Raw genomic sequence first — 22,677 nt, 5'->3', positions numbered from 1 at the left:
ACGATATATATATATATATATATATATATATATATATACGATATATATATATCTCGTTATCATTTAAATTATTATTTTTTTCATGTTAATTTATGTTTTTGTTTTTTGTTCTGTTGTCCTTTTTTTTTTATTATTTTAGATCTGCCACTGAAATTCCATTCATCCATAAAGCATTAGATCAAGATCTCTAGCCCCTGACCATGACATCATCTTGGAAACCCAGAAGCATTTGGACCTCTGTGCCAACATATTATGTAAATTTACTTGGATTTATAGTCCACTGGATATAACTATTGTTGATAATGAGGTTATTGTGAAAAAACAAAACCAATTATAGCTTAGATTTATGTTGTCCACAGAAAGCATTTTCTCTGCATCAGCTGTTTTTCAAACTCTGTACATTTTTGTTTTATTTTTTGTCTTGTTTTTTCATATGCATCTTATGAATTTGTTTTAAATATATATCATCTGCCTGCATGTTTGATGGATATTCAAATGGCATTGGATATTTAGGAAACTACTGTAAACTGAAGACAGATTAAAAAAAAGAAAAAAAGAAAGAAGAAATGTCACTACTGGTTAGTTTAAAATGCATGGAGAAAGTTCCAATGACATGTTCTTGTAAATAAATATACTTAAATGAGGCAACTTTGTCATTAATAAAGTATACAATTGTATATGCATCTTTATAACAGTTACACTAGTACAATAAAATACAAACGTTTGCAAAGATGCCCATTGCCCACACACATACACATTTATATATTGCCTGTTCCAGATAGATCTGGGGCTATGAGCTGTAGATGACCTACCACTTGAGGGCGCCATTTGACAGATGTCACTTTTCCTTTGAGGATCTTGTTTTCAGTTGAATAAATATTCACTTATGAAAATTAAAACTATGCAAATGAATAATATCTATGGGGAATGAAACATATTGTTTGCTTTATTTATGATAACTATAGCCTCAGGATTCATCAGAGGAACCTGCCAATACCTCCCAGAACTCTTCAATCAGTTCTTTGGAGTATGATCCCTTCTTTACTCTCCCATCTGTTGGAGGAAAAAAGGTAAGATACTGGTATTTTACTGGGAAAATACCATACACTATTAAGTGAGAAAGCTTATAACTAATGGATACAATTCATGAGGTGTAGCATACTGTTCTTGGTGTTTTTTTATTTTTTATGTTCTGCCACATGCAGGATGAAGGGGTACAATTCGAACCACAGGCATTTCTATCAAAGGACCAGAGACATGGGTAATAATTTTATATGAACTAATGACATATCATGTCATACACACTGGGTTGTTTCCTGAGCATCAAAAAGGCAACACCAGTGGCTTCCACTACCCATATATTGTGACTCTTGCATATAAAGTTCAAAATTATAGGAATCTAAATTTACTGGAATAACAAGATCTGATTAAATTGGAATAATGGAAGATGTTTTTTCTTTTTCTCTGATACGACGCAACCCTTACAACCAAGTCGACCGACATTGACATTTTCTTGACCTTTGTCTTATGTTGTATATTTTCTATATGTGGTTTAGCCCAGACATGGAGAAAGTGAGCCAGTGGCAGTCTGAGTTCAGAGGTCAAATCAGAGCCCTGAGACAATGGCTGAAGAACATGGAGATGAGGCTTCCTGCTTCAGACCCCGGGGTCAGTGTCTGTCTGCCTTCTGCTACCTCTTACTTCATGCACCCCTTCCACTTCCTCTTCAATTACATTATTTTTCAACTTTTCAATAGGCTTGTTTAATTTTGTCTTTATTTATTTATTTATTTATTTATTCAGTTTTTGGGTTAACTTTATGACATTTACCCAGAGCTTGTCAGCAAATAAAAATACAACTGCTAAAAGCATAGACCAGCTGTTATATTGTTATTAGATGTAGGGCACTCAAATGGGTCTCAGAGAAGTAATAAGAACCCAATTTACCTTCAGTGGTCCCCACACCGCAATTTGAGAACCGCCTGTAACCGCCTGTATTACAAACAATGACTAAACCAATGAGTCATGCCAGTCGGTAACAGTTCATTGTACATTGTATCAAAATTGGCTTCAGAAGGTCCAACGTACTCGCATGGGATACTGCGGTGGTCCTGCTCCACTCATACGGGCAGACTCCTTTAGACGTCAGGGGACAGAGGGGCTCCTTTGTGCCTGGCCCCGGACAGCCAGCTCACTGAAGTGCTGGCTGCTGGAGGCCCACTGCACAGATGAGCGAACACAGTGAAAAGACATTAGAATCAGATGGGAGGAAGTGGCCAAAGGGCAGAGAAAAGACAAGCAAGATGTGTAATGTTAGGGAGGGCAAATATGACAATAAGGGTGATGATCGGATATGCCATGGCTGACTGTAATCACTGATCTGATATTGAAGCTTAGCCTTATTTAAGAGCTTATACTGAGTGTGGCTGAACTGAATGAATAATGAGCCAACCTGTGCTACAAAACCATGCTGCCTTATTATTTTTACAGCGTTCAGGTAGAGTAATTGGATCATATCCTTAATTACATTTCATAACATAATAACGTTTCATTAAGTGGGGATTAAGTTTAAAATAAGAAATCTGTTCACTTTACACTGGCATATTTCAATGTAGAGTATCAAACTCAAGGTTAAAAAAACAAAGTTCACAGTCTTTTATGAGCAAAAAAAACAACGTAAGTACATAATACCTATAATATATTGGGTTACAACGAGAGGGAGGGTGAGTGTTTTTATTAATATTTGGTCTTCATAAAAGCAGCCTAATGCTATGATCCATCCACTACATGACAGAGGGCTCGAGTGCATGGGAAAACATGGATGTGCTAACTAGTACATACATTGTGTTAAGAGAGGCAGGTGTCTGTCTCCAGTGGATTGCAGGATGTCCTTTCACAGGAGGCTGGTTAGAGATGTCCTCATTTGAGTTCCTTGCTAACGAGTCCCTCAGGCCTAGACCATAACCCGGTGTGTGACAGACCACCAGCATTACCATGACAAAAGCCGTTTCATTAGGGCACGGCATGACAAGGTACCCACTTTATACGAACATGGGGTCAGAGTAACACCAAAATGTTTCTCTGATTCAGAAATTCACGGTAGGGCCGGGGGCGAAATTACAATTAAAACCAAATGAACCAAATCATGAACATCTGATATTTTGGTAATTCAGTGCTTGTTTAATTGGCCAGCCTCTCCCTTTTAGTCACAGATAGAATTATTTACCTCTTGAAGACAATATAAAACTCCACAATGCGAAGTCCACTTGAATTGCAGTAAAATCCAAATCACTAAGAAGATATGATGTGGATTTGCTTCAAAAGTTTAAATGCCTCTGTGCATATTCATATAATAGATCATTTTTCCTTGTACTTTCTTTTTACTCGTCATATTGTCCTATACATATTGAAGTCAAGTTCCCATATTTTACTCCCTCTGCGCCTCAACCTCCCACACTGATGCATAAAGACTGTCTGTGTAGATGAGTCCTGGATTCCCGGGTGGTGGTAGCAGATGCTGCATCCCAAATAAGTCTTGAGCACAGAACATACAAACAGGCCTCACCGGGCCAAGAGAACAGGGTGAAGGATCACAGTCTATTATCCTGTCCCCTCTGCGTTTGACAGCAAGCAAACATGCCACTGCATTAGAAAGCATCGTCGATGACCAAAAAGACAAAAGTTAAAGGTAAATCAAGCACTGTGTAAAAGGGTTAGTGAGTTGTGAAAACACTGTCATAGAAGTGCTTAAAGGAACAGGCCACCGTTTTTGCATACTGAGATATGTTCTTACATGAGCCTAGACGAGTTAATGCATAGCTGTCTGTTTTTTGTGTGTGCGCTCAGTCACGCAAAAAGACCAAAGATGTTGTTAGCATTTAGCCTCTCCTAGCACTTCGACTTTACTGCACGGACGTCAAAGTGCTCCAATGGTATTATTACGCCTTACAATATAGTTCCCCTTTTTGTTCGCTTAGACAATCGACATGTTTAATTATGTGAAGCTATACTTGGATCGTGTAACTTTTCACGTATCTGTATTTAAATAGGGGGAACGTGGAAGAGCTTTGTAGCCTCTAGCTTCAAACCACTTTGGAGCTATGAATATGCTGGGAGAGGCTAAATGCTAGCAACGTCTTTGGTCTATTTGCGTGACTGAGTGCACGCACAAAGACCAGTTACACATCAACTCGTCTAAGCTCGGGTAAGAACTTATCTCAGTATGTAAAAACGCTGGCCAATTCCTTTAAAAATACATCTTATATTAAAACATCTCATATATCATTGTGATGTATGCAGCTTTGTTTTGATGTTTGTCCCAAAATACAATTACCTGCTAAAAGATCCGGCTTTGTCAGTTAATCAGTTAATAATTGTAGATAAGTGCACGTCTTCACAATTTTTTTTAGCTGCGGTCTGTGTGACAAGTGTAATTCCAGTTGCATATCCGATGCATTGTTTTCCTAAGCATGTCAAATTGATTTTCTTTCAATAGCACTTAGCACAATCCATCCTGCTATTTGACGCGCTCACTATTTTCGGGTTAATGGTGATGTGTGGCCTCACCTTTTGTTTTCTGTGCCTATTTTCTCCGTATAAAACCCCAACCTACAGCTGTAAATCCTTCTTTTGCATTGAGCGGCTGAATCAAACCCATTGACTGATGATGTGGTTGAACTCCTCTATATCCAAGGAGCTAAACCCTTAACAGACACTTGATTGTAATTTCCAATATCCCGTATCCAAGCAGCCCAGCACAATCCGGGCAACTCAGCAGGCCAGCGCAGAGCTCTCCCTGGAAGCAACCTCCTTTTTTGTGATAAATGACAGTGCACATGTTGAATGGTGCTTCTGGGTTTGACCCTTTACTGGAGCCCCCTTCGTTTCTAATTCTCGTGAAGAGGTCTAATTACCATGTTCTGTACGGCAACCATTGAGGTCTGATTTAATTTGAGGATGGCACAGAGACAGAAATTGTAGAGGAGGGGAAACCATGGATCAATCTTTTTATTCACTTAAAGTCCTGCCAAAAACCACCTTTTTATAACAATGTGATCTTCCGTGTGGGACAATGATATGTAGCACTGTACTCTACTACGCATCTCAAAACCAATCCACTTTACCCTTCATGTCAAAACATATTTCTTCAATATGGCTTTCAACAAACAAACACCAACTCTCCTTTGTGTTAATTGTACTGGAACATGGCGTCGCTGGTCTTTTTATTTCATGTATGTACTGTATGCACCGGCTGGAACAGGGAGAAGCACTTAATTAGCACTAAAGGGACAAGAGGAGAGAAAAGGAAAGATCAGGTGTCATGGTGTCTTCCAAGGACAGCCACAACAATGCTCTGGGTTAACAATGGCATAGGCCCCAAATGTAGCACCTGTTAATACTAAAGATCATCTCAGTAGGCTGGATTTCTCTTAAGTATTTAATATAACAGCCCCCCAGGTGGGTTCAATCGCATTTACAGGTCTTCAATGAAAAGATAACAGCTCGCAGGCAGAGAATTATAAGAGGGTGTTTACCTGTCTGTGGTTCAAAGATTTCCCTACCACTAACACCTACTATGAAGGACTGAATAGCGGCTCATAAATAAATAGACTGGCGTGACTGAAGGACTGAGTATACAGGTGAAGTAGTATAGTATATAGCCTCAGTAGCATGTTGATAGTTTGGAGGGTTCCTGCTTTATAAGTAATTTATGCTCAATGTCACCATTGGCATTGACAGGTCCAACATGAGTCGCAGGTGAAGCAATTCACACAAGAGAAATTCATATTGATTTTATGTACAGTATAAATACAACATGATTTATGAAGAAGTTTATAGCTGACAGGCCATATTTGATATATGCAGGGTAAATAGAAACATTGAAAAGTGAATTATGTTATGGCATGTTCTCTCACTGTTATAAATCACCACATTTCACCATAGTTTTCAAGCCAAAAAGCGAACCAAAAACCTGTTTTCTCCACATCGCTCTATTTCCTGCCTGATTCCGTGTTCTTTGTTTACTGTCTCGGCTGCAATCGCTGGAAGTGAGTTGAAAAGTAATCTGAGATGTTTTACAGTAATTAGTCGTCTTTGTTGCTGCTTCAGACACTACTGCTCTGACTCTGAATGGGGAGAACGAGGGGAACAGTGCAAGGGGGTTGGGATGTGAATGTGCGGGAGACTGGCTGAGTATGGGGTGGGTGCGGGTCCCTTCTTTTGTAGTGTGCACTTCTCTCTCCCCTCCACTGCCGAAAAGAAGGGGAACGGACTGAGGCAGCTGTCACTTAACATGTGAATGTTGCGAGGACAGCCCAGGGGTCTATTGAAAACTCTCCTTTTTTTTTTTTTTTTTGTAGACCCCTGTCCAGGACCATTTTTCAAGCGAGTTATTTGAGGCACCGTTCGAGACTTGAAGGAGTGGCTTTGTTGGATAAGAAGGGTTGAGAGAAAGTGGGAAAAAAAAAACCAGGGTAGGTACAGGGGGCACTATGGAGGCAACCTGAGCAGCGGTTGCATTGGCGAGAATAGGTGGCACCGCCTTGCTCATGTGTGGGCAAAAATCTGACCTCCATGTGAAAAAAGAAAAAAGAAAAAGAACAAACTGATATTGGCTGCCAGGCTGTGAGAGTTCATCTGAGCCGTTGGAATACATTGTCTCTATCTGGGCACACTATCCCGTCGCTGGCGTTAACAAGGGAAGGAATTCCTCTATCACACAACAAAGAAGAAAGGGAGAGGAGCGGAGAGAGAGTGAGAGTGAGAGTGAGAGAGAGGGAGCTGGTGGGAGGGTGGGGAGGTGGAGCGAGGGGAGGGTTGTCCTGTGAGGGGAGGCGGAGGACATTGTTTGCCTGTGACTGTGGGCAACGGAAAAGCATGAGTTATCAGGGCATGTGCGGTTGTGTTTCACCAAAAAAAAGTGTGTTTGTGGTGGGAGCAAGTGTGATAGATTGAGTATGTGTGCGATGACGGAGTGAATTTGTGAAGAGCCTACAATTTGGGGATGTTGGGAGTAAGAGGCTGTTCAAAGGATGCTGGAGCGCAGATGGATTTTTGTCTTTCTTTGCCCGTTTGAATGGGATTTGCAAGGATTCCTCTACTCATGAGGTCGAGATCAGGGCTGCTTTGGGGTAAGTTCAGTTCACTTAAGTTCTATACGGCCAACATGGACAATAAAGCAGAATTTGGGTTTTACTTACTTTGCAGATAAAAGAGAGAACCAGAGAAGTATGGATTTGGCTTATAGGTTCACTTATTTAAATGTGGCCAATTATTTCAATGAAAAGGCTTTATAAGAACTCCGTTTTGACATTTTTGTAAATTTTGTATCATTTTCCTCAGCCTATAATGTGTTGGAGATAACAATTTAAAGATAAGAATACGTGACCTTGTGCTCTACTAAAAATGCTACAAGTCTTGTGTGTGAGTGCACAGATGCCGGCTTTACTTAAGGGACTACTATCCCGAGCGTGGGCTCCGAGAAAGTGTGAGACATCACAGCAGTGACCCAATATCACAACACTACTGTAGTTTTGGGGTCACATTCATCCCCATTCAGATTCATTTCATTGAATTTCGTGAGTCCTCCCAATGATGAATATTGTGAATTTAATTGTACTGAAAACAGAAGCAAATGTGTGGACTAAATTATATGTTTAAATGTGCTAAAATACCATCTACTGTAATATAATCAAATTCATCAGTTAATGGACTGCCCTCTCCCATCATAAATCAGGTTTGAGAGCAGGGAAGGGGTTTCCCACTCTGAATTAAGGGCCATTTCAAAGTAGGTTAAGTGATGGGATGATTAGGTCATCGCCATGAGTAGCACCGTGTGCTGGTTCTCTCTTTTTAGTGCACAAAGGGTTGCATCCTTTTGAGCCGGTTTCCCTAGATTTCTAAACAGACTGAATGTAGGTCATAAAGGAGTTCAACATTGGAGTAAATAATTTAAATGAATGCATATAAATAACCTATAATCTATTAAAAATGAATGCCAGGACTGACCTATTTAAGAGTGTTTTTTACACTGTTTACATCGCGCTTACAAATTCAAATGTCTAGTGTGAAGCTGTTTACTAATCAGCATCTGTGTTGTTGACATCACTGTGAAGGCAGCAGACATTTTTTTTTTTTTGGCCAGCGACCACACATCCAGGGTAGTAACCAGGCACGACACGCCCTCGCCCTGGAATTGTTAACCCATGTGGACACAGTCACTGGCACTCTCTCGCCCCAGCTCAAGAGACCGCCGGCTGGGCAGTGATCTGAGCTAACTGAGTAATCATTGATCCGGGGGCCAGGGGCTTTGTCTAGGGCAATACTCTCTCATCTCCCAGTGTACTCCCAGTGGAAGTCCTGGCTGCATCATATGCTCACTGGCGAGATTCATGGAGGTAATTACTTCCCCAGGCCTAATGCGTAGGGCCGCCTGCGATACCAGAATATTTAATTATGATTTACATTTGAGCTGTACAGTATTATATTCTAAATAGTTTTTGCAAGCCACTGAATGCTGTGCGCTGTAATACGTTAAATGATATCATGAAGAGTATTCTAATCCCCAGTCTTTCCCAGGGATCTTTAATTAATATTGAAGTAGGGATTATTATAAATCGTCCTGAAACTCTAATGAAATTACATGATATCTAAAACATGGAGATGTGAGATAGAACATGTTATTCTGAGAACGTGTGCTTTAATTGTATCTATTCTCAGAAAAAAATAAAATGTTACTACTTGAAATGGAGATTTTCAACCCCATCCTAAGCAAGGTTATAAGACCCAACAACCCAATTTCCCTGTTGTTGACCCATATTGGCCCCCTGCAGAGACTCTCGTTCCTAGGCATGACCTTAGCTGACCTGTTAGATTGTGAATGGATCAGTCCACCCCTGCTCAGAGGGAGTGTTCAGACTGACTGAGGTCTCCTGGTGGGTCTTCCCAAGCTCTCATGAGCAATGATAGCCATGACAGATGCCTGATATTGTATTGAATATTATGGCAATATTATTTCTCTATGGCCTAATTATAATCTTGAGCTGTAAGTAAGCATTCTTCTTTTTCATTTTTATTTTGTTGTCAATGGACTTGACATAGAGTATCTCTCAAAGGGGAGAACAAATCAATTTTGTTGTATGGTGCTACAGGTAATTTGCATAAAGATGTATAATATTGTACATTAAAGGGATATTTCAGGATTTTTGACATAGGGCCTCATTTCCTAGTTATCCAGAGTGTTGTTGAGAAAGCTCCTTTGTGAATTTCACGTGTAGTAATGCTGGCCGCAGGTAAACAAACTACTGTAGATCCGGTAACCTAGCAGCCCCCCGTAAAAAAAAAAATCCAGAAATCAACAACACTCTGGATAACTAGGAAATGAGGCCCTATGTCAAAAATCCTAAAATATCCCTTTAATTGTGTATTGAACGTTCATTTAGCTGAATCTATGCATACATGCAGTACCATATAAAAATGGGCATATAGTGTTTGTTTGATGATATTAAAACACATCCGTCTGTATTTCTGACTTGATTAATTCATGCGAGAGATTATGCCAGTACATTTTTACAGTTTAGTAGCTCCCTAACGGTCAGCCAGCATAAGGCCAGTCTGAGATAGAGGAAATGCTGGCAGCTTGCCCTTGTCCTCCGTGCCAGTCCAAACAGTGGGATACTCACCAAGCCTGTCACTTTGATTTCCGAGCCCAGAATTTCTTAGTTGGTGTTGTGAGATAGAGGCGATGGTGTTTGCATGTGGTCTAAAGAAAGACAAAGAAAACAGGCGCCAGATTTGCCAAGAATTTCTGCCGTGGTTGTATTTTCGGGTTTAGTGTGCCAAGAATCCGGCAGAGCTGGCGCGAAAACGCTGCTTATTATTTGGGTCAGTCTTTTCTGAGTGGCCTAGTTGTTGATGGTGTTGTCAGCAAAATGATGAATGAGGAGTGCACATCATAACCCCAAGCCTTGTCTTATTTTAGGAAGCTGAAGAATCACCTGCATGCATGGCCTTACAACTGTTACCTCAACTGTTGTCATACTTGGCCCTTGGCTGAAGGATTATGGGTAACCTCATCAGTCGGCCCAGCTGCTTGGGTCAGAAGTCCAAGCAAGTGCGGTCGGACGAAAACTTCCTGAAGGAGTGCTACCAACGGCGGAAAGAGTGGCCGCCTGCAGACCAAAACGGAGACACTAAACAAGAAGAAGTCGATAACCAAGTCAAGAATGAAGCTATCAAATGCAGTGACGTGGAGAAGGAGAAAGAAGCTGAAAGAATAGATGAAAAGAGACAGCAAGATTGTTACACCCCAAATTCTGATAAAGCCCTGCGTAGTTCGCCGGCCTCCACAATTAGGAGCAGCAGCACGTTGGAAAACGCATGGCACAGCACACCTTCACCCATAAAAACATCCAGAAATGGGACACTTACAAGGAGATCAGTGCCACCGGATTATGCCAGGTCCCCTTTGGCTCAAGCAGACAAGAGTGCCACTGAGCGGAGGGCCAGCTTCCAAAGAAGGGACTCGAGAGAGGGAAGCCCCTGGTCATGGAAGACTGCGGCTCCTCGTGAGGTGACAGAAGTGACGGAGGTTACGGAGACTGTCATTACTGAAATTGTGGAAGTAACGGAGTATCCGCCTGGAACAAAAGGAGGGGACCCCATAGTCACCAGAACCGTTAGGGTCTTGAATGGGGCTGCAAAGGAGCTTTCTGAGGTTGAGAAATCTATTAATTAAACTTCTACTTTTTTTCTGTCACCCTCTGAGCTTATTCCATCCTTCCATACTGCTTTCCTTGTATTTTCAAGTCATTAATAACAGTAAGTACCTTCCTAACCAACCTAAACTAACCTATTTTGCCTATTTAGCTTCAAAGTGATGGGCAGTCGAGTTCAGACCAAGATTCTATTGTGGATAAATGGAGAGTATGTATTCGTCTCGTGTTTGAGTAAAATGACTGCCCTTTTTTTTAATTCAGTTCATGATGTTGTCTTATTTTCAAAAGGGAATAAGACCAGCCTTGGCTCTGAAGGATGCATCTACAGATTCCAGTACATTCCTCCAAAACCTGGAAACATTGTTTAAATGGGTTTGTGAGATTGAGGAGCTCAAGGCCAATCAAAAACCTCCATCTTCAGAGGTCAAAGTGGTGAAAGCACAGCTCCAGGAACAAAAGGTGTAGTATCAGCAAACACATACGCCATTCCTCCCAAAATACAATCTTAAACACTAAGAGAAGTAAACTAGAGGGTAAAACCTGCTCAATTGCTTCTTTCATCACATAAACTCCACTATATTCACCAGAGAAAGGGTGGTGTCCATCTTTACAAAAAGCCTCTTTGTCACTATTCCCGCAGGGTTTGAAAACGGGTGTTTTTCACCTGTGTCCCTGTTGTATGTCGGATTATGTGAAACCTACCTCACTCCTGACAATGGAAGACTGACACATGAGACTGAGCTTCCTTTATGTATACAGAGGCCGAAGGGAAAATAGAAAATATCATCCTCAAATAAATGCTGCTTAAATTAACAATGTATTTTGAGACTGTATTAAAATGTGTAGTCCTTCACCCTAAAGCCTACAGGCCAAAGATCCTTTTTTTATATTGAACTTTTTTCCAGCTCTTGCAACGACTTTTATCAGACCGCCGCCGTAGTATGGACGCTATGTTGCTGGAAGGTCCACGGCTGGTTGAGGCCCATCCAGGAGAAGAGGGTGAAGATGCTTACACCAGACTCTGCTCTCTGGAGGAAAAGTGGAAGTCATTGCTACAGGAGGCAGAACAAAGGTTAGCCTCGCACTCGCACACAATGACAACTGAATGTTTGTCAAATTCAAAGATAATATTTTGTCGTTGATAGAAGAGCCAACTTAGAGCTCATTCTGCCAAAAGCACAGTTGTTCCAGGAAGGAGTGGACTCTCTGCAACAGTGGTTTGTCTCTGTGGAGCAGGCTCTGGCTGAACTGCGTAATGCTGAAAGAGTGATGCTACATCTCACAGATGCAACAGATCGGGCCAAGGTTCATTTAAGCTACTGAGTTATATTTGACTGGAGGCTATCAGAATATATTGATTCTTTTATTATAGGCTCTTGTTGAAGAGATTCAAGTCAAAACATCTGGGCTTGGGGACCTACAGAAATCTTGTCAGATCTTGAAAGAAGTTGTTTCAGGTAGGATAAAGCCTCTGGTAATGTGTAGTATTATTCAGAATGATACATAGAGACTTGTACTCACTCACATGTGGTGGTGCTTACAGAGGATGAAGCCATGCAAGCGCAGGAGAAGTTGGATGCCCTTCGGATTCGTTGCTCAGTGCTGAGTCTGAGCAGTCTGGATGTGCTGCAAAGGCTTGAGCAGGCGCTGGAAGCCTCCAGCCGCTGCACCTCCAGCCAGGAGGACCTGCACCTGTGGCTCGGCCGCATCGAGAGGGAGCTCCTGGGCGCAGCGGGGGCACAGGCGCACTCTGGAGATGCGGTGCTGTGTGCTGCTGAAAGACAAAGAGTGAGCCAGCTGTCTACAAATTAGTGTTTTACTTTAAAAATCTGTGTGTAAATGGGTGGTGCAGTGGTGACCACTCATGCCTCTCAGCAAGAAGATCCCAGGTTCAATTCCTGGGCCGGCAGGGCCTTTCTGTGTGGAGTTTACAAGTTCTCCCCATATCTGCGCAGGTCTCCCCCACCACAAAAAAATATGTATAATTCATTTCATTGGGACTATCCTGGTTAAATAAAAGTCAAATTAATAAAATAAAGTATAATGTAATATAATATAATATAGTAATACAGTAAATGTATATTTTGTATTGTACTGTAATGTATTATATTACATTTATCAGCTTTAGTTACCATGCTCGTCTTTCTTACTATGCTCACCATTTTTTCTTAACAGTTTGTGGATAGGCTAGTGAATTTGGCATTCAACTCTAGAAAATATACAAAATGTATTATTTGTTTTCAGTTAAAACATTTTGTTATTAATTGTACTACATACATACACCCGTGGCAGCTGCTAATACATTTTGTTTATTAGCTTGAACAGGCTGTAGTGAAGGAGGTGGGATGGTTCAAAGAAACATCTTTAAGCCTGGAGAAAATGAGAACCATTGATTTATGCCCAGCAACAATATCAGAGCACCTTCATGAACAAAAGGTCAGAACATGTTGTTTACTATTTTTTATTTTTTAAACTGATTATAAAAGACCTACTTGACTTTAATTTGTTATGTATTGCTTTCCAAATAGATTTTAGCAGTAGAGATTCTCCAGCATCGGTTTAACATTGAGAAAATGGTGAAGATTGCAGAAATCTTAATGACATACAGTGACGACGGAGACACTACAGACCTGGTGGTGAGCATGCAAGAGTAGAGACAAATGATTCTGATCGGTGATACACCCTCTTAGAATGTTTGTATTCTGGCACAGACTCCATTGGAGGCCTTACAGGAGCAGTGTAACAGTACTTCTGCCACCAATTCCCATGTGGTCCTGCAGCTTGAGCATGCTCACTCACTGCTTCTTCAGTTCTCGGAAGGCATTTCTGAAGTTTCACCCTGGTTAGAGGAAACTGAGACTCTTATTGGCCAGCTCTCCCTCAGTACAATCAGCTACAAGGCATTTCGGGAACAACAGGACCTTTTACAGGTAAAGTAGAAGGACCAGTTTGTCCAATTGAACAAAGTGGTCTATTGATACTACTACACAATCATCCAGCAAATTAGCTCCGACTTACGTACTTCCTGACACCAAACCCACTATAGTGACATGACATCTGATAATGTCACAAAGAGATGTTCTCATCATCCCTGTATCTTGTTTTTATTTACTTAATTTATGCATTTCTTTTTATATAGGATCTGAGGGAGTCCATTGCAGAACAAAGGCCTTTAGTTACTCGCCTGTGTGCTTTGGCAAAACGCTTGTCCGAACTCAATACTAGTCAAGGGAATGAGTACTGTCAGAAGGCTGCAGAGGCTGAGGAGCGGCATCGAGCTATAAGAGATAAAGTACGGGAAACATCGAATCTACTTGAAGAGTCCTTACCTCAATTTACGCAAGTAAGCACGCCGACTTTTCCTTTTAATACAGTTGAATACGCGCACTAACCGCGTTCATTGATTTTGTCTGTGCAGTTGAATGAGCGGATGACCTTGATCAGAGAGAGTCTCGATCGCTTGAAAAGCCGCGTTCAGTTTCCCACTTCACTCCAAGCGCTCACCCCGAGAATCGAGGAGCAGCTTCAGGACAATAGGCACACTCTCGCTGAGCTTTCAAAACTCGAGCTCAGCGTCAGCAGTGTCAAGGGTCAGGCAGATGAGCTTTTGAGTAATACACAGGCAGCGGGTGACGCATCCATCGGTGCAGGTAGATGAATTTCTGTACATATTAGAAATGGATGTCGATAAGGGATCACTCTCATAAATATTTCCTTTTGTTTAACTTTCTAGCCATTCAGGATCAAGTGTCTTGCTTGTCTCATTTATTGGATGAAACAAATGCTCAAGCCAAGGAAAAGGAAACATGGCTCCTCAAAGTCCTAGACCTCGCTGTGAAGTTTTGGAGAGACATTGGTGATGTCACAGCCACGCTCAGTGAAGCTCAACAGGCAGTTATCGATCTAAATGCGTGTCTAACCGACTCGGAAACTATACGCCAAAGCCTCGAAACCATGCAGGTTTGTCTTAATGCCATCTCCGGACATACTGTGCACATAAATTATCTGCTTTTACACTCAGTCATGTTCTCATATCTTTCCCTTCTTTAAATCGGTAGACTCTCAGGGAGGACATTGACAGTATACAGGGAGATCTAGACACACTCGGTGTTTTAGGAGTGGATTTAATGTCAGCTTGCGGAGACGCAGAGAGACCAGATGTCACCAGGAGCCTAGATGAAGTAAGTATAGTTAGTGCTAGTGTAAATCTGCACTTTGTTGCTGAATTATTAACACTTTGTTTTACTTGTCTATAGCTCTACAGTAATTGGAACAACCTGAGTAAACTCTGGACCGAAAGCCATAAAAAGCTGGAGGAGTCTTTGCAAATGACTCTTCAGTATCAGGACACAATGCAGGTGTGTACTTTTACATAGTAGATACTGTATGTTCAGTTTGGGCATTTATTCAGTCCGTGTGTCCTCGTCAACGACACAGAACCAACTAATGATTCCTCACATTATCTCGTAACAGGGTCTTTTTGAATGGTTAAAATCAGCTGAGTTGCGGTCCACTGAAGAGTTTGTGGTTGGAACGGATCTTGAATCAGTCAAAGACCAGTTATGTGACTTGAAGGTTAGAGATATGTTCTCATAATTGTTTGTGTCGCATGAACAGGTCATAAGTCTAATAAAGTATCTCATTCTTTCAGGCATTTAAACGTGAGCTTTACCAGAAGAAGATAGAGATAGAAAGCCTGAACCATCGGTTTGTGTGCCGGCTTTCTCCAGGATCTGAGCGTCCAAGCTCAGTGTCTCCTCTGTGTGACTTCAGACAAAGATGGGACACTCTTGAGACCGAGACTGTCGGCAGACAGGTAGCAAACAAGGGAAATGATCATTTTGCAAGAATTCTGTCCTCACATACACCAACATTTTACCATTGCAGCACCAACTAGAATCTGCCCTGTTGGGTCTTGGCCAGTTTCAAAATACTCTGGATGAGCTGCGCACATGGTTATCACGAACAGCTGAACAGTTACACTGTGGTCGACCCATCAGCATTGATCTACAGGCCTGTGAAATAGAGCTGGCCAAACATAAGGTTGGTAATTAAACTCCAGACATCACTACCAGAAGCAAGACGTTAGCAAATAGATCAACTAATATTCAATTATTTGTCTGGTTAAGTGAAGTTATACCCAAAAGCCGAAGTATTAGTATTGTGTTAAAAGTGGTCTTCACATAACATTTAACATTTAGTTTTTATCTTTTGGAAAAGGTCCTGCGCAATGACGTAATGTCCCACGTCCGCACTGTGGAGTCCTTGAACCTGGCTGGTGCAGAGCTGACGGAGGCGGGCACCGCAGATGGGTCTCATGGTCTACAGTCTCACCTGGAACAACTAAATGAGAGCTGGGAGTTTGTGCGCTGTGAGACTGAGCGCAGGCAGCTGGAGCTGGAGAACAGGCTTAGTCAGGTGATACAAATTCTAGCATTTCTACACATAAATAGCATGCTTTTTAATCTAAAAGTAACATATTGCTGGATCAAAGCTATTTTCTTACCATTTTAAGATTATTATCAATTGGTTGGCGCCCTCTTGTGGACACTATAGAAAAGAGAGGAAATGGAGAGAAAAGACGAGATTAGTTCACTCTTTACAATCCAGATAATATATTTATATATTTCTGTATTTTCTATTCACTTACAATTAGGTCCAAGATGTTACGATGGAGATTCAGGATCTTTTACAATGGCTGGAGAACACAGATGTGCGGCTCTCTTCTTCCAGAGCAATGTGGGGTATGCCTGATTCGGCAGCTGAAAGACTCAACACACATTTGGTATAATAATTCTAAAACTGTGCAGATACAATTTATTATGAAATAAATTCTAACTCTTTGTTTCATTTCAGGAGCTATGCACAGCGATGGACTCAAAGCTACATGCTTATACGGATGTGAAGAATTCCATTCACAGGATGCTCGAGAGCAGTAATGTTGTCCGAGGATCTAGTATTGAGCACAGCTTGACTATTCTTGAGCAGAAATGGGCATCTGTTTACCACAAAGTTCAGGAGAGAAAGGTAAATAATAAAGTATAAAAGTTAAGCTAATTTTAAGAAATGGATACAGATGGCTCAATTGTTCCTATAGGTCAGTCTGACTGAAGGATTGAGTCTGGCCAAAGATTTCCACAGTAATGTCCAGGAGCTCCTTACCAAGATGACCAGGTGTGATGACAGCTTTGGGCATCTCGCTGCTCCCAGCTTTGTCATGGATTCAGTTTGCACCCAGCTGGAGGAGCAACGGGTATGTTTTAGTTTATTTATTAATTTAAACATTAGAAATGTGAAGTTTCCTTTTCAATATCGTATGTACTGTTGTTCAGGAACTGGCAAAAGAGGTGAATGGGTACTATGAGAAGAAAACGTCAGTGGAGAGAATTGGCAGCAGACTGACTGAAATGAGCAGAAAGGAGGACTGTGATGTCATTCACAACATGGTTATGACCATCCAAGAACGCTACAAAAGATTACAGCAACGATTGGTTGAAAGAAATAGGGTTCTTGAAGAGGCCAAAAAGAGTGCGAAGCAGGTAAGATGTTAAACCTTTTTCTCTTTCCAATTATTTTTTCTTCATTCTTCTTTTTTCAGTTTAAGGAATCCTGGCGTTTGCTAATCGAGTGGATGTCCGATGTAGAGCAAACTTTAGACACTCACAAAGAGATTGCTGGAACACATGACGAGATCAAACAACAGCTGACAGAACAGAAGGTGCTGTGACCATAATTATATACAGAATCTTAATTGTTTACATCTTTATAAAATAAAGTTCCTAAGACAATGTACCAGTTACTGGTCCATTTTTCTAATAGGAATTTCAAAAACTTCTGAGGTCAAAAAGACCCATGCATGAAGCCACATTAAAGAGTGGTCGAAGTCTTCATGAAAGAGCTCAGAGCAAACATGACAGACAGCATCTGGAGAACCTGCTCGCAGAACTCAAAGACACATGGGACACTATCAATGGCAAATCTATGGAGAGGTAAGTTACAGACAAACAACAAGCTCTAAATCTTAAGCTTCTATATTTTTTCTTATCTTATATTTTGTGTTTCAGACAACATAAGTTAGAGGAAGCACTCCTGTTCTCGGGTAGATTCACAGATGCCCTACAAGCTCTGAATGACTGGCTGTACAGAGCAGAGCCACAGCTGGCTGAAGATGTTCCAGTGCAGGGTGATAAGGAGATGGTCAACAACTTGATAGATAAACACAAGGTAAAGCATTTTTTCCATGTGATGTAGTTGTCTGTATAATTATCATGGTTACTTTGGGCTGCATGTTGGCAAAGTGGTTAGCACTTTCACCTCACAGTAACAAAGTTCGATTCCAGGAGCAGGTGGGGCCTTTCTGTGTGAAGATTGTGTGTTCCTATCATGTCCCCATGGCAGGACTCCAATGAATAAAAGATTCTGAAATCTCAGTAGGACTTCCCTGGTTAAAAGTATTATTCCCTATAACATGAATATTCTCTGTTGATTCTCTAAAAGGCTTTTCAAAAGGAGTTAGGAAAGCGAGCCAGTTGCATAAAGACCCTGAAGCGCTCAGTGCGGGACCTGACCAGAAGCAGCACAGCTGATGCTCACTGGCTGCAGGAGCAGATGGATGAATTGGAGAGTCGTTGGGAGGCTGTGTGCAAACTGTCAGTCAGCAAACAAGACCGGCTACAGGCTGCTTATCAACAGGTTTTGTATTTCATAGATCCTCATAAGTATTTGTATAGTATATAACTTTGCCATGATTAAAAGTATTTTATCTTGCATTAGGCTGAAAGCTTTGATGGCCTTGTTCACTCTTTCATGGAGCAACTTACCGAGGCGGAGAGAGCTCTTAAATATGGTGCGCTTCCTGAAGAGGAGGACGCGTTACACACTTTCTATGAGCAGCACAAGGTCTCTTTAATGTCATTGTTTTGATAGTTTGAGTGCCATAGTCTGTCACAAAAGGGCTGTGAATCTTTAATGTTAAACTCAGTGATGTTTTAACATAATGATACCCTCTTCTGGCCCAGTTATGGTTTCATAAATCTTTTTCTCTGACATTTATTAGGAGTCAATGAGTGCCTTAGAGATTCGAGCAGTGGAGCTTCAAAAGATACAGAGTTTGGGCGAAGAAATACTGGCTTCTTGTCATCCAGACTCCAAAATCACTTTGAAATCATGGATCAGTGTCACCAACGCCAGATATGAGGAGGTAGTAGTCAATAATGATTGATTTACTTCTCCTTTCTTCCTTGGAAAATAATAATGTGTTTCTCCATGTTCATAGGTTCATGCGTGGGCTCAGCAGCAGGGTCAGAAGATCCACACCACTTTATTGGTTCTGGAAGCAGAGAGGCAGAAAATCCAGAGACTTCTGGATTGGATCTCATCAGCCGAAGAAGCCCTGAACCTGCGACAGCAAGAGCCATTGGCTGAGAACACTGATCTAAATCAGGAACTCATTAATCTGCACACAGTAAGATTGTTCTTTTTGGTTTAAATATCAGGGTGGAAATCAATTATTTTCATGGTCATTTTCTTGTCTAGGTATTCATGGAAGAACTGAATAAAAAGTTTCCTGAGGTTGAACAGGCAACTATGGGCTGTAAACACAAGACCGTCTCTAAACAAATAGTGTCACCAAGCAAGAGACCTCTCACAAGTAGGTCACAACTCTTCCAAACATTGCTTTATAGCATTGTGAAAAGCAGGTTTTGTGTGCTAAATTGTTGTCTTGTTTTTGTTTTCACAGAAAGAAGGAGCACACTGAAGCCACAGCCTGCTGCCCCACTCCCCTTAGATCACCTTGACCCACAGACCCCACAGCTCAGTCAGCTGGTCGGCCAGTGGCAAAAACTATGGCTACTCGCTGTGGCCAGACAAAACCATCTAGAACAACACCAGCAGATGCTGAAAGAGGTAATGGCCTTCTTACAATCTCTACAAACGTATGATTCCAATGTAATTCTTTGTTTGTTTTCTACATTATTTGGACAGATGGAAGAATTTGCCAACTTTGATTTTAATATCTGGAGAAAGAGTTATATGCAGTGGATTAGTCATCTGAAGTCTCGGATCCTGGATGTATTCCGCTGTATTGACAGAGACCAGGACGGCCGCATTACACGGAAGGAGTTTGTTGATTATGTTCTTGCCTCTAGTAAGATTTCCCTACTATTTATTACTCTCTGAAGCACAAAAAAGTCATAAAAAGTATCAAGTGTCAATTCTTTTAACTTCTCTTGTAGAATTTCCCACAAACTCCATAGAAATGAATGCGGTGGCACACATCTTTGACATGAACAGTGATGGCTTCATTGACTACTATGAGTTTGTGAGTGCACTTCATCCCAGCAGAGATCCCTACAGAAAAACCCTGGATGCAGATCAAATAAATGAAGAGGTACCGATGTTTTATTTTGTTTGTTTGTTTTCTCTCATAAACTACTAATGTGAATAAAAATGAACAAAAGATTTCTCATGAACTAAATACACTTTATTAGGTGAGTCGCCAGGTGTCACAGTGTAATTGCCCTAAGAGATTTCAAGTCGAACAGATTAGTGCCAACAGATACAGGGTGAGTCATTGTCAATGCACTGTTTATAAGAAAACCAATTGTTCTCATGAATGAGGAATTTGCCTTTGTGCTGCAGTTTGGAGATTCCCAACAGTTGCGCATGGTCAGAATTTTGCGAAGCACTTTGATGGTGAGAGTAGGAGGAGGCTGGACTGCGCTGGATGAGTTTTTGGTCAAGAATGATCCTTGCAGAGGTAGGTGTACCTCCTAAGTCAATATGAGGCATTATGTAAGAACTATTATTATTATTATTACTATTATTCATTGTATGTGTCTGTTGTTTTCTGCAGTGAAAGGTCGGACTAACCTGAAGATCAAAGAGAAGTACTTGTCTCCTACAGGCAGCATGTCCAAGGGCTTGACTGTCAGCAGGTCTAATTCAAGCCTCAGCCTCTACAGCAGTGCCTCTGCCCCCACAAGCCCATTAACACGGAAGGCGGGTTTTGTACTAATATTACATAATATACTTGATTGTTTGAAATACAGTATGTATGTTTCTATGTATGTTTTCTCTTGTAGAAAGCCTTTCTCAGGCGAAGCTTCTCTGGCGACCGCTGTGTTCGTCCTCGAAGCTCCATAGCTGCTCTGGATTCAGATCTGCAGTTTGCCACAACAGAAGACATGTCTCCATCACCATCAGGTCAGTTCAAAATGCAGTGTGATGAATATGCAGGAGCTACTAAGTTAATCAAATGTTTTCAAATGTATAGAGGAAGCTGAAAAATTACCAACTTGATTACCTCCAAGCATCTGATACTGCAGTGCTGAACCTAAACGGATACTTGTGGCCCCGAGGACTGTGATGAAGAAGTAAGGCATTCACAATGCCCTAAGCTGCTCATCAGCTGCTCACTGCTACAGAGGTTAAAGGTCAGAGATCACGGCAAATGTGATTTACTTTTGGAGAACTGATGATGTTCTCAATGTGAGATTTGGTCAGTATAATAAAACAAAACAATATATTATCATATATATTCCCGTTTGCAGTAGCGTTCAAATGCATAGAGAAAGTAGAAACTGGGCAAGACTGCATGCTACATTATGCATGTCTCTACTTATTGCTGTAGTATTCAAGCGCAACACTAATGCCATGTTTCGGCAATGACAGAATGTATGGAAATGTTTGACAGTAATGAATAAAAGAGTAGAGGGCCCTGCAGAGTTTCCAAATATCAAGCATACCAAAACTATATTGTGAATTTTATACAACATAACGATGATGGCAGGGCCACACACGTTTGTCTTATACATTTTGTAATACCAAGTTATGAACTGTTCATTTTATGTGCATTGGGTTTTTGCTAAAACACTGGAGATTTTTAATGGCCAATGCACTAAAAATATGTCATTAAATAGTAGAGATTGTTTTCTCAGGATTAGTTGGATGTAAGCATTTGTGTGGAATATTACTGTGAATAAATACATGCATTTGTACACTGTATTTGAAGTTTTATGTATAAGAAAATGCACTTTTGTGTTGACTACTGTAGAGTAGTGATTTCTTAGCCAAGTATCAAGAGATGAAGAAATACTGTTTTTGGAGTCACGGTTAGGCTTTGTTTGGGGAATATGAACATTTACGATATTTCAAACCATTTCTGTATGTGGTTTACTAGATCAAGTTCTTCCAGTGTAAGTTCTCCAGAGCATAATGCACATGGTTTCAAGTATGTACTGTATAATGGAGACTGCAGAAAGTAACAACTGCTGTTTGTCAGTGCACACTTTTAGTGTATTGAACTTATTATCTACAGGTTGATGCTTATACCTATGATGTGAGTGGTGTGATGTTTTTGTTTTTTGTTACCGGAGTATCAAAATTTGAGATAATGGACATTTGCTTATGTTTTAAAAAGCCTTTGGTCTATGCAGTTGTGCAATTTTAAATGTTTTACATAATAAATATTTTTTTTGCGCCTCATCTTTGGGTCAAGAATTTATTCTATAAAACTGTGAAAAATCTCCTGCACGCTGTCAAGCACTGGCAAAAAAGTGCTGCAGTGTTTCAGAAAAGTGCTAGCGTGTAAAAGTCGAGATCATTTACCTTTTATGGACAGTGCTTGATCGTACCCCCTATGATGGTGTTGTCCTGTGGTGACAATTTTAAAATTAAAATTCCACCTCTTAATATTTAATAAATCTCTACAGATCCATTTTTTGCATGTGCAACTTGTTTTGACTCCCTAGGTTCTGACATTCACCAACTCAAGGTTGTATGTCTCCCCTTTTATCACTGCTATGCCTTTGGGCAAGACACTCTCCAGCTGCATAATATGTTGGATCAATATTTATTTCTGTTTTATCCTGTAGTGACTACGACTTACAGTATATATCCTAGCTGCTTTTATCACTCCAACGGCCGGTCCTTGTTCTATCCAAACAACAGTGAATATTGT

At 40.9% G+C, this 22,677-nt stretch overlaps 1 protein-coding gene across 1 annotated transcript; it reads left to right on the top strand.

The window, feature by feature from the left end:
• Positions 1-969: 969 nt before the first annotated feature.
• macf1b (microtubule actin crosslinking factor 1b) lies at positions 970-22,129 on the top strand. The gene is made up of 41 exons (XM_079561106.1): positions 970-1,070; positions 1,206-1,261; positions 1,557-1,668; positions 10,867-10,923; positions 11,004-11,174; positions 11,621-11,787; positions 11,861-12,020; positions 12,088-12,172; positions 12,259-12,503; positions 13,032-13,151; positions 13,244-13,351; positions 13,427-13,645; positions 13,855-14,058; positions 14,134-14,365; positions 14,449-14,675; positions 14,774-14,896; positions 14,972-15,073; positions 15,189-15,290; positions 15,367-15,531; positions 15,603-15,758; positions 15,936-16,133; positions 16,372-16,500; positions 16,572-16,742; positions 16,813-16,968; positions 17,048-17,254; positions 17,314-17,433; positions 17,535-17,704; positions 17,780-17,939; positions 18,213-18,407; positions 18,489-18,614; positions 18,772-18,915; positions 18,991-19,179; positions 19,251-19,365; positions 19,456-19,622; positions 19,701-19,863; positions 19,952-20,106; positions 20,207-20,281; positions 20,358-20,475; positions 20,572-20,717; positions 20,801-20,921; positions 20,992-22,129. The coding sequence occupies exons 3-41, from the start codon at positions 1,564-1,566 to the stop codon at positions 21,015-21,017; spliced, it is 5,799 nt and encodes a 1,932-aa protein (XP_079417232.1). The 5' UTR covers positions 970-1,070; positions 1,206-1,261; positions 1,557-1,563; the 3' UTR covers positions 21,018-22,129.
• The last annotated feature ends 548 nt before the right edge of the window (positions 22,130-22,677 follow it).

Source organism: Gobius niger, assembly GCF_951799975.1.
Source record: "Gobius niger genome assembly, chromosome: 8".
NCBI classification, from domain to species: Eukaryota; Metazoa; Chordata; class Actinopteri; order Gobiiformes; family Gobiidae; genus Gobius; species Gobius niger.
Note: the sequence above shows the minus strand (reverse complement) of the source record. Positions and strands in the feature narration are given on the sequence as shown.

What these genes read in the sequence shown, in the direction of transcription:
- macf1b (XM_079561106.1), top strand. Translation starts at nt 1,564, where the DNA reads ATGGAGAAAGTGAGCCAGTGGCAGTCTGAGTTCAGAGGTCAAATCAGA. An exon ending in CCGAGACTGTCGGCAGACAG is followed by an intron (nt 15,532 to 15,602) that starts GTAGCAAACAAG and finishes TTACCATTGCAG; the next exon opens with CACCAACTAGAATCTGCCCT. An exon ending in ACCAGCAGATGCTGAAAGAG is followed by an intron (nt 19,623 to 19,700) that starts GTAATGGCCTTC and finishes TTATTTGGACAG; the next exon opens with ATGGAAGAATTTGCCAACTT.